General features: G+C 42.7%; 1 protein-coding gene across 7 annotated transcripts in view; it reads right to left on the reverse strand.

Moving 5' to 3' along the window:
• Positions 1 to 773: 773 nt before the first annotated feature.
• Positions 774 to 17,896, reverse strand: part of ksr2 (kinase suppressor of ras 2) — a 93,509-nt gene continuing 76,386 nt past the window's right edge. For 4 of the 7 annotated variants that reach the window (XM_064353651.1, XM_064353652.1, XM_064353650.1 and 1 more), the window contains 3 exons: positions 9,671 to 9,805; positions 8,383 to 8,512; positions 4,909 to 7,463 (listed from right to left, as the gene is read on the reverse strand). In XM_064353651.1, coding sequence (XP_064209721.1) covers positions 7,317 to 7,463; positions 8,383 to 8,512; positions 9,671 to 9,805 — 412 coding nt within the window. In that variant the 3' untranslated portion in view covers positions 4,909 to 7,316. Of the gene's footprint in view, positions 868 to 4,908; positions 7,464 to 8,382; positions 8,513 to 9,670; positions 9,806 to 17,896 lie in introns of those variants that run through there. The other 3 variants (XM_064353653.1, XM_064353648.1, XM_064353649.1) reach the window with 2 other exon arrangements.

Below are 17,896 nucleotides of genomic sequence, written 5' to 3' on the forward strand. Positions count from 1 at the left end.
TTTGTGATTGGGCGGTGAATGAGCGAACGTACTGGGGAAAACAAAGGCGGGTGAAAGAGGAGAAAATGCTTCACGTTTTCGAGCTTCACAAAATGGCTGCACAACCGCAACGCCTATCGGAGTTCACAGTGAGGGCGTGGATGACGTGGACAGATCGGTGAAGAACAGCGCTAATGACCACTTCCTCGCAGACACGCGGAGGGCGGGGGTGGAGGTGGGGGTCAGGGTGGGGGGGCGATGGGCATGCGGGGGAAACCAGGGAGGGGGCGGGGAAGAAACCGGCGCTATCGAATATCGATGGCGAACTCGTCGTCTGTTTCGGCGGATGAGAGGCGGAGCCGAGCTGTCAGGAGAGAGCAGGCGCCGCGCGGAACGCTTTGAGGCATCGAGGGCGAGAACGGGGTCGGCTGCAAGGGATTCTGGTCCGAGGCCCCCCGCTGGCGAGCCACCGTGCTGGGCAGCGAATGGGCTTCGCTCAGGATGTCTCCTGATACAAGTATGGAGGGGTTGTGGGAAGGGGGGCGGGATGGGGGCAAGGGGGCAGAATCGGTGGTTGTTTGAGGGTGGGACTTACGACACAGAAGTGCTGGGGGGGGAGGCAGTAAAATGTCCAGCGTTAGTTCAGCTCTAGTCAAGTGCATGTGAGTCATACAGGAACCATGTGCACCCTGTAAGAGTTGATTCAACACTGAACATTTTACTGTGTGGGAGGGAAGGGGAGGAGTCAGTGAGTGGGGCAGAGAGGGCGGGGGGAGGGGGGGCGGGGATTGGGGGGCGTTCGGTGGGGGGGGTCAGTGGGTTTCACGCAAAAAGAAACAAAAAAAAAAATCAAAAAAGGCACAATCCCATCGCGGCTTCTGTTACAGCCTGCAAAGAGGAGGGAAACAAAAACAGAGAATTCGTCAGCAAACGGGCCCCTCTCCCCCCCCCCCCCCCGCCGCCGTCCCCGCTCTACCGGGCCCCCTCAGCCCAGGGACCGCCCGGGGTGGAGACACGAGGAAGATCACATCACATCAGACGCACAGAACAAAGTCATTCCCAGTCGCAAAGCCTGACCGGAGCGAAACATTAATTAAAGAAGACAAGTTTAATAAATTATTTACCACTTAAAGTGCGTGTGCAGAAAGCCCGCCTACCCGAGCTCCACTTGCTGCCTAAATCCCGACTACTGAGCTCTGAGCTCGACGTGTGGGTGAACAGCGAATCTAGAGGGACTGTGGTGCATCTCATACACTCCTCTGATTGGCTGGTAGGACTCCGTGGAGCAGCGGGTCAGAGTTGTCAGGGTCAGATTTATTCTGTGGGGCAAGTTTAGTTTTTCGAGGATATTAAAATGTATCTAGCCAGAATTTTTTATTTTATTTTTTGCTCATTAAAGCTGGGGGATACTCTGGGAATCTAAACCCAGTAGTACAACAGCATCGGGACTAGATGCCATTCAAATTGAAACACCTGTTTCCATACAACTGAAAAAATATCGTTGAAAGATGGAAACTATGAGGAAAATTACAAGGAAGTTTTGCAATCGTGACATGAACACTTCAAAATCCCTGGTTTGCACCACTGGGAGAAGCCAGCTGGTTATTGTGAATAATGAATGTCTCTTTCTTTAATATGACCTGGACCTTAGCTAGCCAGAAGGGTGTAATAGAGAATTCCACGCACAGTCCATACCAGCGCTACGCTCTGAACCTCTAGGGTTTGGTGTAATTTAAAGGAACTGCTGATTTGTTTTCTCTCTGTCTCTCTCGCTCTTTCTTTCTCTCTCGCTCTCCCTCTCTCAGATAATTTAATATTTCTTGGATAATGAGTCCCATCTCCTATGAAAAATGTGGGTGTCTGTGGTTGAATGGGGAGAAACCCACACAGTTTTGTAAATTCTAAGCTGACTTTTCAGGCCAATTATATGTGCCGTTAAATTATCCAAAATCCTCCCACGACAAGGCCTTTTATTTCCTTAGAAAAGACATAATGCTGCCCGAGAATAACGGATAGCACATGCTCATTTGATTGGACGGAGAGACACTGTGTTTTTTTGTTGCTGGTGTTTACATACCTCCATTTCAGACTGACATTATAATGATGTGACTGAACGACAAGGAGAGGAGAAATTAGGTTCTGTTTACCTGGAGATTTTGTTTCTCTCAGCACAGCTCAATCAGTATGAATTTTGGAATGAAGTAAATGAAAATGGGAAGGGGGGGGGGGGGGGTGGGTGGTGGAAGATTCATGGAAGGATCAAAAGGTTTCAACAAAAGATAATCAGAAAAAAATCAGTGAAACATCAGGCAGAAAAACAGAACAAAACCAATAAGATCCGTGCCACCTTTTTAGACGCTGTTGGAACATTACTGCCCCATGCCTATCAATTATTCCAGAGTTATTACCGACTAAATCTTCATTACACAAGCAAATTATGTTGTGTGGAGTTACAAGGATTACAGTTGGGTTTTGGGGTCATGAAGACGTTTAAAAAAATAAAAAAAAATGTTATTCATATCAAGCACACAGCTCACGTGGCCTACTGTGTAATTAAGTCATTTCAAGTTTCAATTACAGTGCAATCACACAGGTGTAAGGGGTATTAATTGCAATGAAGGTTAATCTCGTGTCACTTTATGCATCTTGGGAATTGTAGTTCTTACTGTTATCTTTTTGTCAGTTGCCATATTAGTTGTCACAATAGGAAGTCTAGCATTTTTCCTTTTGTTATTTTCTCAAGCTAAGCTGTTATGTCTTGACACCAATGCTTGCATAAATTCAGCAAACCACAAATGGTAAAGAAATTATCACAAATAAAACACCCCCGGCCCAGCGTCATTAATTGAAAAGCCGAATGTTTTTGCAAAATTGGGTCCTAGAGTTTTGATTGGTCAAACTGATCTGTTGCCGTATGCCGAACGATGATCAACTTACTTCGTGTCCGTGGACATCTTTAAAATTGCGGAGATATACTAGGAAATAATTTGCCTCTGTTCTGCCAACAAAAGAAATGTCAACTGTTAACTGGAATTCAATCTGGAAAAAACAATGAGACTGAGTTTTATCGATAACACAGATCAGGTATGCTGCCATTCTCTTTATCGCGAGCATGCGTATCCTACAAGTGTCAGCATTCGTCTTTATCTTCCATCGCCTACACAGTTACATTATCTCTGATTTTGTCTCTTGGTCAGAGCATTATTATGACGCCGAGAGTCCATTAAGTACCGAGACCTCTCTCTAAGTGAGGCCACACTTGAGATTCCGCGAAACAGCGGTTTTATTTTCCGCAAGTCATAACGCCGTAATTTCAGACGCAGCGCCTGAGGCGACCATTACACCGCAAATTCCGGGTTTTGAAATGTGTGACCTCCTGACCGCAAATAAAGCGCCGCTTTGCCCAGGTAACCTGTGCCTCACTTTTGCAAAAACTAATTAGAGATTCCGGATACGCGGCTCCCTTGTCTTTTTTTTTCTTCATTTATTTTATATTATAATTTTTAATTCTCTGGGGCCAAAGGCGGGGGAGTGTTTGAGCCCCTCTCTTTCTAACGCAAGGGCGGAATGTCCCTCCGCACCGAGTCTCCCCTCTGTTTCAAAGGCTTCGCAAATAAATAAATAAATACCGAAAAAGAAGCTATATAAAAAAAGGAAACAAGAGCCTCTCGTGTCTTTGCTTTTTCGAACAATTATGCGGCATCAGAGCTTTCTTCTCGACTTCTTTTGTAGCGGACTGTGGCCAATTATCCCCTCGTGGGAATCCGGGAAACGCAACGCATTAGACGGCACCAATTAGTAAAATCAGCCCTGCACTGAGATAAGCGCAGACCTCCGACACAACTGCTCTTTCAGGGTTTCTGTATACTGGAGAAACCCCAGGCTTAAATAAACCTCTTACATCAGTTCGCTCCGTATACTTGACAACGGATTTTGGCACACCTAAGTTATGAGTTTCTGCAGAGGACCAGAAACGCTCAACCGAACTTGTCGCTAGCATGACTCTGAATGACAGGCAATGAGAGGGTGTCAGCCCTGGAGTATAAATAACCGACCTTTCAGAATCCACACATTGACAGCAACGGTCAACAGTCTGGGAGTGAGTCATTGGTTATGGTCACTGTCCTCTCCATCACTGACAATTGCATCATAACACCATGGTTACGCCCCCCTATACTTCCACCAGAAATATTCACGAATATAAAAAGCGTCAATTCTAAAAATAAAAATTAAAAAAATTAAAATTTTAAAGGAGCAAGACTAACATTTTATTTAACCATTATATAGTAACCGTTTAATAATAAATAAATACATTTTGGTGGTATAAATAATGATCAGTGTCATACACTTACCTCTCGTTTTTATCTGATACCTAGAACATTATAATGCAAGGTGGTGTTCTAACAGACAGAGTGTGAATGGAGTTAATGTAAGCCCCCCTGAATAATTTCTTGAATTGCTGCATCAATCTCTTCAACTCTTATTTATCACAGAGCAAGCTTTTTAATTTTTAACTGAGCTACGAAGTGTTCGGCATACAAAACATATTTAGGGATATTTGAAGACTGCATCTAAGTGCAACAGGCTTTGCCTTTAGCTTTGAGCTAATGTGATCAAGCTTGGGCTTACATAGCATAGCAATAGCATACAGAGCATCCATACTCTAGTTTTGTATTGGAATTTCAGTTGATAGATAAATTGTCTTGTGTGTGCAACTCCAGCTGAATGACAGAGGTAGATATATACTTTTCATGTTATCCTGGCGACAACTGAATTGGCCCAGACTTTATAAAATTTTATAAAATTTATAATACATGGTTTAAGTAGGTTGCTAATGGATATTTGTAATTTAACTCTCAAAACTGAAAATATAAAACATGGAAAGGAGAAGGGGAGGATACTGAACAACTGAAAAAATAAACAAAAAAGTCCAAAATGAACCCATTTTTATTGTCATTAATGATGAGTGCAAATCAAAACTTTGTGATAAATTCATTAAGTCACTTAGCCATGAACCATAAGGCAGCAAAAATACAAGCTTTTTCAACTACACTCTACAATACAAGACCCAGAATACAAATAAATAAATAGATAAATAAATAAACAACAACAATGCAGATGAAATATAGGGAAACTGGCAAATTTTTGGAAAAGGAAAACGAAAAGGAAAAAATTATGTGTGGACAAAAGTACGACAAAAAACCACAACACAGTTGAAACATCCAAAAAATGAAGAAAGAGTGCTGCACACCAAAAACTGATATGAGTTCACACAGAATATGGAATACAGAACAAAGTCTACTAAATATTTAATAAAGTCCGCTATCTGTTAAATACACTTGGCACTAAAAACGGTGCAGGCTAAAAGCTGACCCGGCTTTTGTTAAATAAATATCCTTCCAGCTCCAGATTCAAAACAATACATGTTGCTTCATAGTATGATACTGTACAAATATAACATTACAATCATTCTCTTAACACAACTATGATTTTTTACAAAGCTCGCGGTAGCACGGCAACCAAATTTTTTGACGGTGCTACAGCAAGAACATGTATTAGGTTTGTTTTTGTTTTTTGTTTTCAGAAAATACTCCAGTGCACTTACAAGAAACTTGTGTGTTTTAAAAATCACAAACTAAATAAAGAACTTCCCTCTTTTGGAAAAACAACGCTGGCCTGTCCCTTCCTAAAGCATTTCATGCACTTGAAGTTGTAAACAGTGGAGTACACTTACAAATATAGATGGTCCACATTCAATTCGTACAAATCTGAATTCCAGTAATAGATTGATTCCAAAATAGATAGGTGTTCTTCAAAACAGCAGCAAAATATTTGTACTGAATGCGGTAATGATACTGGCATATATGATAAATATATATGATAAATATACAGGGTAAATGACTTTGTGCTGTACATCAATGGATTGTCTATCTTGATTAGGCGTGGCACTGTATTTACGACCTACCATAGGATTTATTTTACAGTTGGCTGAGACGACTAATGAAACCATTTTATGAACCAAGTCAGAGGTTCAAATAATCGGGTAATGTGTGTGCTCATAGAGTCCTCCTTAACTTAAAAATGACCAGATGCAGTAGCCTAAGTATTTACTGTACATACGCATCTTTTAACTTCACGGTTAAACATGCGACAGTCACAGAGACTTTACCGTTTCAGAATCAGGGATATATTTTAACACCAGATTAAGTGCAAGGCTCGCAATTGGCACGATTGTTTTTTTTGTCACCGTCGTAGTCGTGTCTCTCTCTTGAAACGCGACTGTAAATATCATCTCTCACATTTACGCACACGAACGTAACACTGCGTTGTTTAAAAAAGTGAACCTCAAACCCGTCAATGAAAAAATCCTAATGAAACAAGGCGCCTTTACAGGCATGCTATTTTTTCCCCCACAGGCTCAATATCAGCTACTCATCGAAGGGATCCATGAGTTTGTCACAGTTAGCACGTTGTTTACATTTCAAGTGTCAAATTCACATCACAAGTGACCTCTGGCGACGGACTGCGATTGGCACAGTGGTCAGTACGCTATCGTCTTTTGTTCCAATTTCGCCCCGAACGGAAAACATTCGCTTTTGTAGATAGGAGGAAGTCAGAAGCGCCTGCTGACATCACCACTCACAGGCAGGGAGATGCCCCTCGTCACATTCAGCAGTGAGACAGACACTGTGAGAGTCCCCAGGAATTAAAGCTTTGTGACTGAGCGTACCACACACACAGACAACCACACATGACAGTGCATGAATCAAACAGTGAAAGAGACGGATGACAAGGACAGAAGAAATGGAAAAAAATAATACGAAAGCAAAAAATACATTTCACACCTCGTAAAAATAATTACACTCAATCTAAAACCACATTTTCTTACAAAAGAAAAAAAAAACACACACTTGGATTTGCATTTCGTTCATAAAAATGCAGTTCAGTTTGAAGTGATTCATGACACAAAATAAAAAGTCATTCTTAAAATAAATAACATTAATAAATAAACTGATAACCGAAAAGTCAACAAAAACAAAAAAAGAAAACAAAAAATACTGTAATTAAATATTTAAATAAAATCCATGTTCAACATGTAACAAAAAACATGAGCTCAAAGGCTGCTGAGTAGTCTAGTTAACTGATATCACTGATTATCTAAACATGTTTTTTTTACTCACGTGTGCATACACAATCCATAGGGGAACACAGTCTAGGCAGTTGTACTTATCGGCTGGAATTATATATTTTTTTTGCGGTTGTTTTTTTTTCTTTTTTTTTTTTTAAATTCAGTGCACTCAAAGGGGCGGGGATATTTTTTTTTTTTTGTTCCTAATTTATTTGACATACTCAGCTGACTTCCAGAAATGCCCCGGGTGGGAGAGGCGGCGGTTCCGTTTTGGCAATTTTTCCAGCAGCTCCACCAGCTTGGAGAAGCTGGGCCTCTCCTCCTGCTCGAAGGCCCAGCAGAAAAGCAAGATGTCCTGGAGAAAGGACCGCAGGAGAACACTGCATGAGACAGCCAGCGTGGGCAACACAGGCAGCAGCAAGAGCGCACAAAGCAATGTTCCTGTAAAATCCTTTTTTTTTTTTCTTTTTTAAACATCTTCGAACATTTTCTCCAGTATTCAAACTGAATTTCTTTACCACCAGTTGCACATTTCAGCTAGTGACACAGGCCGTTTTAAAAATTATTTAAAAATCTTTTACACCACCCGAACAGGCTAATGTAGGGCTCTCAAACTCAAATTCTGGAGAAATTCTGTGTCTTGGTGGTTTTTGACGTGTTTAAGCACTTCTTTGCTGAGCTTAAAACACCACATTGGCCAAAGGGACCACACGCCTTCTTTCCGAGGATTACACAGGCCGCTGATCGGAAGGAAACCTAGAGACACCGCAGGGTTTGAGAACCCTGCAAATGCACACTGGATCCAGGTCTAGAAACAAACTGTAAAACTGTGTCATTGTTATCCTATCGCACAAAGGTCCTGAGCGTGCTGCCCATTACCTGTGTTTAAAGCATAAGCCCAGAGTAATTTTACATCCTGTGAAAAGACCAGAACCTTACAATGCATCTGCCTGACTCTCCTCACATTGTCTGACATTGTCCTACCCCATTTAGTGGCGCTCAAACAGGAAGCTATTCATTGAAATTGTGTGCCACAATAATTAAATACAGCTCAGGAAGGACACGTTTTCATATTCAGAAAATGCAACCTATTATCTCGAAAAACAGGGCCAGTGTGGTTTTCACCACGTTTACTTCAAAACGGAGCAAATTGTACATTTCATAGGATGCGTTGATCATAAGAAAAATAAAAAAATGTTGCCGACCTTATCCTTTAACACCGCTGAACACTGGAAGCATAATGACCAAAGCGTGATCATTGTAGAGCTACTCACTGATATCTCCTTCCCCATGCCGATCTGGGTCAGATTTGGCTTCATCCCACTACCAACTTGCCATATAATTGCCTCTGCTGGTTGGTTCTTGAAAGGCCACTCGCGTGCATGCAACTCATACCATATAGTGCTGCAAAAATTAAAAGGGGTTTCAAAAAATGTTATTACTCTTTCAATCATGTTACAAATGACAAAGCATGACATAGCATAACAAACCAGCTGTCGTGTGGTTTTTAACTCCTTGAAGAGTAGGTTTTTTGGAATGTTTTTTTTTTCCAGAATTTTAAGCCAGAGTTCTAGAACCCCACTGCTGTCAATTACCATGGTTGTTACATCAGCATTAGAATGCTCAGTTAAGAGCATTCTAATCACACACACACACACACAAATCACACACTAATTTGTGATCTTACACCTTGAAGGGTTAATATATAAAAATATTTCCAGTCACGTTTTTTAAAAATAATTCCCCTGCATGTACCCATTTCTGGGGTAAAGACAGAGCGTGGGCGAAGCGAATGTTGTGGACATAGCACAGCGGCTAGCAGACCAGCTGAGCTGCGTACGTGCTCCAAACTTCAGCCGCTCAAACTGACACTGCGACTCCTCAGAGACCCTCCATATGCAGGGACATCTGAGGATGCAGTTGTGTTAGGAGTCAACAGACCAGCGGCCGCCCACTCGCTGTCAGCCCTTCCTGTCAGGAGGCTAGCGGACAATGGCGCACAGATACACTGACGTGAGCCTGGGACGGGGGGAACCGTCCGCTAGGCTAGCACTGATCTGTGAAGGGTCAGGGAGGGAGGTGGGAGGGAGGGAGGGAGAGCGAGGGGGAGAGAAGGGGGTGAGGAGAGAGAGACAAGGGCAGAGAGAGGGAGAGAGGGAGGGAGGGAGGGAAGGAGGAGAGAGAGAGAGAAAGGGAGAGGGAGGAAGGGAGAGAGTGGGAGGGAGGAAAGGAATGAGAGGAAGAGAGTGGGAGGGATGGAAGGAAAGAGGGAAAGAGAGAGAGGGAGAGAAGAGGGCGGGGGAGAGAGAGGAACAGAGGGAGGGGAGGAGGGAGAGCAAGAGGAAAAGAGGGAGAGAAGGAAGGAGAGAGAGCGGGGGACAGGGAGGGAAGGATGGAGAGAGGGAGAGAGAGATAAAGAGCGAGATGAGGAGGGAAAGATGGAGAGAGGGGGGCAGAGAGATGGAAGAAGGGAGGGGGAGAGGGAGGGAGCGATAGAGAGGGGGACAGGGAGGGAAGGATGGAGAGAGTTAGAGAGGGATAAAAAAAAAGCCAGACACCCACCCGAAAGCGAAGACGTCGGACTGCTTGGAGAAGGGGAGCTTGTCCTCCTCGGTCTCGGGGGAGAGCTGACGGATGATCTCGGGGGCCAGGTGGCACAGCCAGCCGCTGGGGATCCGCAGCTTGTCCTCCCTCCTGCTGAATCGGGGAAGAGCGACACGCTGCTCCAAACTCTGACAGAAAGAGAGTTCCCCTCAACTACGCCAACCATCGGCTGGATTCACTCCAGGATGGATTCAGTCTGTCCCAAACTCTGACAGAAAGAGAGTTCCCCTCAACTACACCAACCGTCGGCTGGATTCAATCCAGGATGGTTCAGTCTGTCCCAAACTCCTTCAGCATTTCCTTCTCTTGTGCTTTTCAGTGCAAACACAATTCATTTTCTCAGTTCACTTTGGTTATTGTTCAACTTGTTGCACCAAACTATGACCACGAAGAACAAAAAAAAAGGCAATCAAAGAAAATGACCCTGTCCAATAAAATCCAGGGGTTAAAGGATGAAAGAACTGCTCTGGATTCTGGATGCAGCAAATAAGACATCCAGGGTAAACTTCTTAATTTCTTGCAAGATTTGTTTTCTAAACTTCCAGTTGGAGGGATCAATAAAATACAATAATTTCCCTTTGATACCACTTCAAAAACTTCACATCAGTCATTCAAGTACAAGGGCTGCACACCAGCTGAGATTTTTTCTCCCCAGTCCAGGAGCAGGTCTGCATCTCTGCCTTTACCACTGAACTATGCGTTTGTGTTTATACCGGTTTTGCAGTTTTTTTTTTCGGCCACAAGGGACCGCAGCCCTCTGAAGGGAATCGTCCCGTCAGAAATTCAGATTCCGGATGACACACAGCTATTCATACTGATCAGAAGCTGGTCTCCCAAAACCTACTGCCGCACTGACATTTATTTTTCTTTTTTTACCACCCAAGAGCTTTTACATCTGCACACCGCGGTCGACATCCTGTCTGCAGTCCAGGCTAGCAAAACACGAGTCCGGTCTAGGTTCGGTACACGTGCCGTGGCACTGCGATCATGGGGCGGCAGTGTAGTGTAATGGGTAAGGAGCTGGTCTTATAACCTAAAGGTCATGGGTTCGATTCCCAGGTAGGACACTCCCGTTGAATCCTTGAGAAAGGTACTGAACCTGCATTGCCTCGTTATATATCCAGCCGTATAAATGGATGCAATGCACATGTAAAAATGCTCTGGATAAGTGTCTGCTAAATACCTGTAATGTTAACCCAACTGGAGAGAGTCATGCATCAACACCAATACAAACAGCTCTGTTCATATTATTTTTTTCCAACCTCTGATTAATATTCACAGCAATTCAGTACCATGCAAGCTCCACACATTCTATCCAGAGAGTACAGTCAATGACGTTCCCCCGTCTAAATCAGAGGGCTCTGACTGCGTGAAGCAAATGGCATTCAATAAAGAAGTTGCTTTGTAATGCATTATTTGTCCGCGTTTACATCAAAAAATTACATCTAGGTCTGGAGATGTACAGCATCTGTGGGCAGAGGAGAGTTATGTTCTTGGTCCGATGATTATTACAGCTGTGGGTAGGTATTAGATATAGGGTGACTCACAGCAATTACATTTGTGGGCAGGCTGGTATTACAACTGTGAGTAGATGCGCAGAATAATGTTCAGCGCTAGATCAATTCTGAGAGAGTAAATTTTACCCTTACAATTCTATTCATGGCCTACAACCAACTTTGCAGTGCAGTCAATACTGTTGGCTGCTTTCGAATAAATGTGTTTTTTTTTCTAAGAGCAAAACTTATCCACTTCAGCAACTCAGGCATATTGCAGAATTAATTATTTATTTCCAGTCCAAGAATTTCTAAATTTCCCTTTCCAAATTTCATTGACTTTTCCAAATAAATGCAATGAACTGGCACATTGCCAATATACTCACGGACCATAGCTTGCGGCAAACTCATTTCGAAATAACAAATAAATTGCCACCAAGCAAGAAATGATTAATCCTCCCCATATTCTTATAATTCTGTGAAGTTTTTTCCTCTGTGTTTTCTGGACCAATCAAAGGACTTGCACAGGCACAACAGCATGAATAACATAATATTTTTTCAGTTTGTTTCAAAAGTGCTCACATTTTAAAAAAATAGGCAATATTCCTGACAGCCCACCGCTTCTTTATGAATCATTGATTAATTAGCCAAGGTAATATTCAAATAAATACACAAAGGAAAAATGTCAGTGTGCACATCCATCCTAAATAAAAAGGAAAAAAATATACCCGCATACCAAAATGAAAAGCTCCCAAGAATTTATTGAATAAATGCAATGTTTCTTGGGATAAATTCTTGGGAGCTCGGAGTGTTGATATGTTTTCCTTTTTGGAATATCCGAATAAACTTGTGGCAGAATTTTTAAGGGAAAGTTCAAGCAAGAATATTTCCATTTATTATTGTCTCTTTAATGGATATATTACCTTCAATATATTTCTCATGTCCGTAAAAGATGGTATGGTATAATAATGATTAATCTAACAATGTTAAATTAGACCAGTTGTTCTATGGTTTTCATCTTCCTCTTTGCTTTTCTCTGATTGCATTGTCAAGGAAGAAGATGCAAATTAAATGACAATGAGTTCAATTCAATAAAATCAAGTCAAGCATTTCAAATAAACTAAAAGCAATGAGCCAAATCCTCCCACAACAGCACACACGACCGGCTTTTGAGTGCAAAACATCATAAAAGCCAGCGAGCGCAGTTTTGCACCTTTACAAATCCTTCACGGTTTACTGGCTCCACACAATATGCAACCGGCTGACAAGACACAGATGTATAAATATATAGATGAATTAATATTAAACATTGACAGAGTGAATACAGGAACAAACTGCACCTCCCAACAGATAGCAGACCCTGAGCCCAACAGTGAAGGTAAATACTGAAGTGTCATGGCAGGGTTATAAGTGCTCATTGAAAGGGACTGTGATCGGCGTAGCTGATTGGCCAGCGCGCGGTCACCCCTTTAACCTGTTACAGATCAGTCACCAGGCACCTCGTCACTTACCTGTGCCAGGGCCATTAAAATGACTTAATATTAAGTTATATGGACATAACTCCCAGTCTGCTAAAAAAATAATTAAATTAATAAATGTACTGCACTGTAATGTATTCATTCCATCTCTGTATGTTCATAAACCTCTCCAGAACTTTGGGATATTGAGTCCTTGCATTTGCACTGGGAATCGCATGAATCTGAATGGTCTGAATGGTTGCAGCGAAGCGAGCACAACTGGTTTGGCTGCACTTGAAAGATCGGGCGAAAAGCAAGCGGCTGCTTGAGGTGGTGTTTGTGGGCCAGTAGAGGGCAGTGTTCCTGACTCACGGCTGTTAGTAAGGAGCCTTATTGCAAAACAGCACGAAATTCCCTGGGGGAAAAAAAAAACCCAACCTGACTGACTCTACCTGGCCACCTGAGCATGTCCTGGTTTAAATTAGGTTCACAATGTCCCTCTCCAACCCCGGCTGATGTGTGATGAGTACATCATCCCGGGGGTTGAGTTAATGGTGAAGATCATGAACAGTGCTCTGTGAACAGCAACCATGACCTCACAAGTCCTGTGAGATCATGAGGTCAAAAGTGCTCTAAAATCACCATCCATTATGAGTCCATGATTGCACTCCCAGTGCACCAAATCATTGGGCTGCCTGATCCCCACACATTATTACAACAACAACAACAATAATGATAATGATGATAATAATAATAATAATAATTATTATTATTATTATTATTACTATTATTATGATGATGATGATGATGATTATTATTATTATTAACATGTAGCTTTAAATAAGAATAACAAATTGGTAGGGAAAAGATCTACTGCACAGGAAACATTAGGCTAGCGTGCACAGCTCCTGTCCAAAGCAAACCATTTACAGTTGCCTTTCATTTTCATGTTTCATAATGCAATGCCCCCAGGGGGAAGAGCAAAAACATTTCTGCCATAATAAATGATACAAACAAGCATATTACTGGCCAGGCAACGGTGCTGGCATCGCTAGTGTGTTATCTGCGGTCCAGATATCCAGATTTCAAAGAAATCAATTTGGCTGATCAACTTTAAATGGTTGCTGTTCTTGACATTAATAAGAATGGATGTGGTCTAAACAAAAACAAGAACCAATAAAAAGGTAGATAAAATAAAACCCTGACTTCAAAACATCGATGAAATACAAGCAATTTAAATATTCCGTTGCACTTAATTTATTGCAATTCCACTCATTACAAAACATTCGTGCTCTTAAAAGCAAGGATCTAAAAAGGTCAAACAACTAGAAAGTGTGAGGCAAATGTACTGAGCCAAGCAACTACTTGCACTAATAACTCGCAGGTTTTTAGCCAACATGTACATAATGTCCACGTATCAGGTTTTCCGTGTACAACATGAGCTGACTTGCACACATCAGACGAACAAAATAAAGCCTGTTTACATTGCCCTACAGTGTACACTAATATCAAATATATATTTAAAAATATATATGACATCACTAAGGGCCCGTTTTGCACAAAATAAAAAGCTGTCAGAAGCATTATATAAATCTGGCCCAGTTTCCAAAAACAGTAATTCCTCTCAGCAGTTTTTCCGTTTTAGTTGCATATTCATACAGCGCAACAAGTACACTTTTATCCCTTAACTGGCTGATATAGAGAATGAAGAAAGGGGGGATATTCCTGCAGAAATCTCATTGGATGGGAGGATATGGTTCAGGGACGGGAGTGGGTGGAATTATTCAAATCTTATCGCATACAAGAGGCCAGCAGTATCCTTTTCCCCCCAAGGGGGGGGGGATAGGGAAGGGGGGGAGGGGGGAAAGGGGGAAACTCTCTCGCGTTTGCTTGGGACAAAAGTGCCAAGATGCCCTCGGAGACAGTTTCCCCGCGAAAGCCTACACTCGAGAACAAGAGCGGCAAATGGGGGGCATCTCTGGCACCCATTCCACTTTTCTGGCTGCGATTCAGGTTTGAAAAAGCGCCCCTGGAGTTGAGCAAGCATCCCTCGCAAGGCATTCACACCCAGAAGTGCCAGCGTGATCAAGAGGAGCCCCTGGCTCGAAACTTTCATAATCACTTCTTTATACGTCGCCTCGAAAACCAAGAAAAGGCATTCGAACACACAGGGCCCGCACCTAAGGGGATAGCGCTCAGCGTGGCCCCTTTCATCTCATTTCAATGCACTTCGCAGAAAAGCCGAAACCAAAAAGAGCGTTTTTTGCACGCGCTTTTGGAGATGCGCGCCGGCCATCTTTTTACGCCGCGGTTAAAAACGGAGTCGGCCGGAAAGGGGCGAGAGTGTGGCATGATGATGACGACGAGGGGAACGATTTGCAACTACGCGGCTGCAGGGTTTGAATCCCAGCTGGGGGCACCGCTGTGGTTTACCCTCGAGAAAGACACAACCTGAAATACTTCAGTAAACATCCAGTTGTATAAATGGTTTAAAAAAAAAGAATGGAACTTGTGCAAGTTGCTGTATGTAAAGGGAGAAAGTTATTGAGCCAGTCATAATATGGGAAATCAGGTCTGAAATATCAAAGAGCAATAAGCTGTCGGAAATCCACTGCTATTATTTTTATGTCATAGAGTGTTATGTCATGTGACTCTAAATACCACTATTATCCATTCTCCTGCTGGGTTCACCTGTGCAGCCATTTTCTTAAAAATGTAACTGTACATCTTTATTGTGTGGTCAAATACACGAAAGAATTGACTGAACATGGTCTTTTAACAAAACACAATGCATTTACAGTGCAGGTTCACAGCACACAAGGCCACTTTTATAACACACCAGATGCCTGTCCATAATTCCAAGCCCACTCAACTGTACATGTGCGACTTGCGGAGGAAAAAATTGTGAACCAGAGACGTTTTGAAGAATAAAGCCACACGCCGTACCTTTTGACAGCTGCAATAACAGCTGCTACAGTACATTTCCATCCATTTCTAAGACTTGAGAATCACTGTGTGCATTCCTTGGTGCTGTGTGTTTTTTTTTTTTTTTTTACACGTTCTGATTCATTCTGTGAGCAGAGCATTAACTCAATCACCTTTTTTCACGAACCTGAATAGCCATCAACTAGACGACTGAAAACTCTCTTCTGATTTTTTAGATGATCCTCCAAATTGCGGTGAGTCAGAGTATTCCCCAGCATGCAATTGCCAAGGGTTCATCCAATCCTACTTTGAGTGTCAGACAAAGAAAAGGAGCTCTGTCAATAAAGCTAGGTTAGCTTTTGGCTTCCTCAAAATGATTAGCTCTCTAGCTATACTGCAAGAAAAGCAAGTGGCATAGAGGTTGGGGGACTACAGACCTCTACCACACACTGTACTCTGTTACAGTCAAATAATTCAGCAAACACGAGTTCTGTTATGGAATGAAGAGCTGACAGGAAGAGAAAAACACCAAACAGCAACCCCTGATTGCAGTCTCCTCATCATAGCCAATCACCTCCATGGAAGAGGCCCTAATCCAGTGCAATTCAGATGAATAAAAGTTTGCTTCTCAGGCACCTTCCAGTGCTGGCTGTTTACCGAAGCAATTCTGGTAAAGTGCCGCACTCAAGTGCATGACTGCAGGTCGATGTCCCTGATGAAGCTGCACCGCAAAACACTGCGGCTATAAGTCGGTTTTCTTAACCAATCACGCCCCCAAGAACCGAGCGAACGCTGATTGAGGGAATACAGCCCCACAGTCTGTTTCCACGGACAACGGGCCTGCTTTCACCTCGCCGACTGTGCGCTGACAACCGCCGCAATCAAACCTCTCCGGAGGTGAAATGGATGCTAATTAGCCCCTTCGTTCAACGCATTGTGGTTCGCTAGAATGAATGACATTGGGGAGTAATTTTCAAAAGACCACCCCCCTGCTGCCCCCCCCCCCCAAAAAGAATGTGCTGTAGATGCGCTGTAATTCTCGGTTGTTTATTATGATGCGGTGAACGTTTTACTGCAAATGAGCAGAAGCTAGCTGCAGTGACTGAAATGTGCATATTCACAAAGCTGATTTTTATCGATTCACTCAGTTTAAACGTAGCTTTGGTTTATGCGATAAGCTTTCGCACTGATAGGTCAGTGATCCTGAGGACGCCCGCAAGAATTCCGCAAGGGATCCCTGTTACTTGGGGCGTGGGACAAATTTACAGCATTGCAGGAGTGGCCAGTCAAACAAATAAAGTTCAAAAAAGACCTACCTGCTGAAAAAATTTACTTGAGGTGAACGCCATACAGCTTAAATAATGCTGAATGACTTCAGAATGAATGAATGAACAAACGAATAACTAATTTATATATGAAAAGTAATTTTTAGAAAATTAACCGTGAACAAAGGTGGTGCTGGCAAATGCTTCGAAATTCTAACCAAACTATTTATCAAGACCTCCCCTCTTCAAAACTCTCAAAGTACAAATTTTCAAGCTACAACCTCATGCTGCCATTGACCCCCAAACACGTTTACAGTGAACCTTACCTTTAGGTATATTTTGAATACACGTAGAACCCTTTCACATACTTATATAAGCAATTTACACAACACATCCATTTTCACAGAGTTAACCTGAGGGGAGATACGTAGTATCTCCAAGTTGGGTGCATGTCTAACTAGTCTTGTTCTTTTAAAACCACCCCCCCCTCCCCCAATACCCTGCAGTTTAACAGACAGGACCAGAGGATGCATGATCAGGAGCTACTAGTGAGGCAGGCAATATGATGCTGTACTGTCACTGTTTCCTTACGTGCACACAAGCATTTGTAATTTGTTTCGGATGCAAGATACATTGGCGCAGTGCATTTCAGTTCAAGCACAATTGAGTCTTTTTATAGCATTCATTAAGAAACCGACACGGGTTAAACAGCTACAGAACACCGGCCTACAGAAGAACCACAAGACTGGAAAATCGCACTTCCTCTCAAATAAAAACATCTCTTGACCTAATAATAATAATAATAATAATAATAATAATGATGTGAACAATTCCTACGGCGGCACTGTTTCTCATTCCGCTGCACAGATTAGAGCACATCAAACGGTTTTTCTCCGCGATGGGAAGCGTGGCTAAAATCCAGCTCCGCGGTGTTCCCACGGAAAGTGCCGGAAAGCCACTACTATCTCTCGAAGCCACTGCGTTGAGGCAGGCAGCGAATATCTTAAAGAGCGAAGCATAGCACAGGATCTCTTAAATCCACAC

The sequence above is a fragment of the Anguilla rostrata genome, chromosome 10, assembly GCF_018555375.3.
Source record: "Anguilla rostrata isolate EN2019 chromosome 10, ASM1855537v3, whole genome shotgun sequence".
Lineage (NCBI taxonomy): Eukaryota > Metazoa > Chordata > Actinopteri > Anguilliformes > Anguillidae > Anguilla > Anguilla rostrata.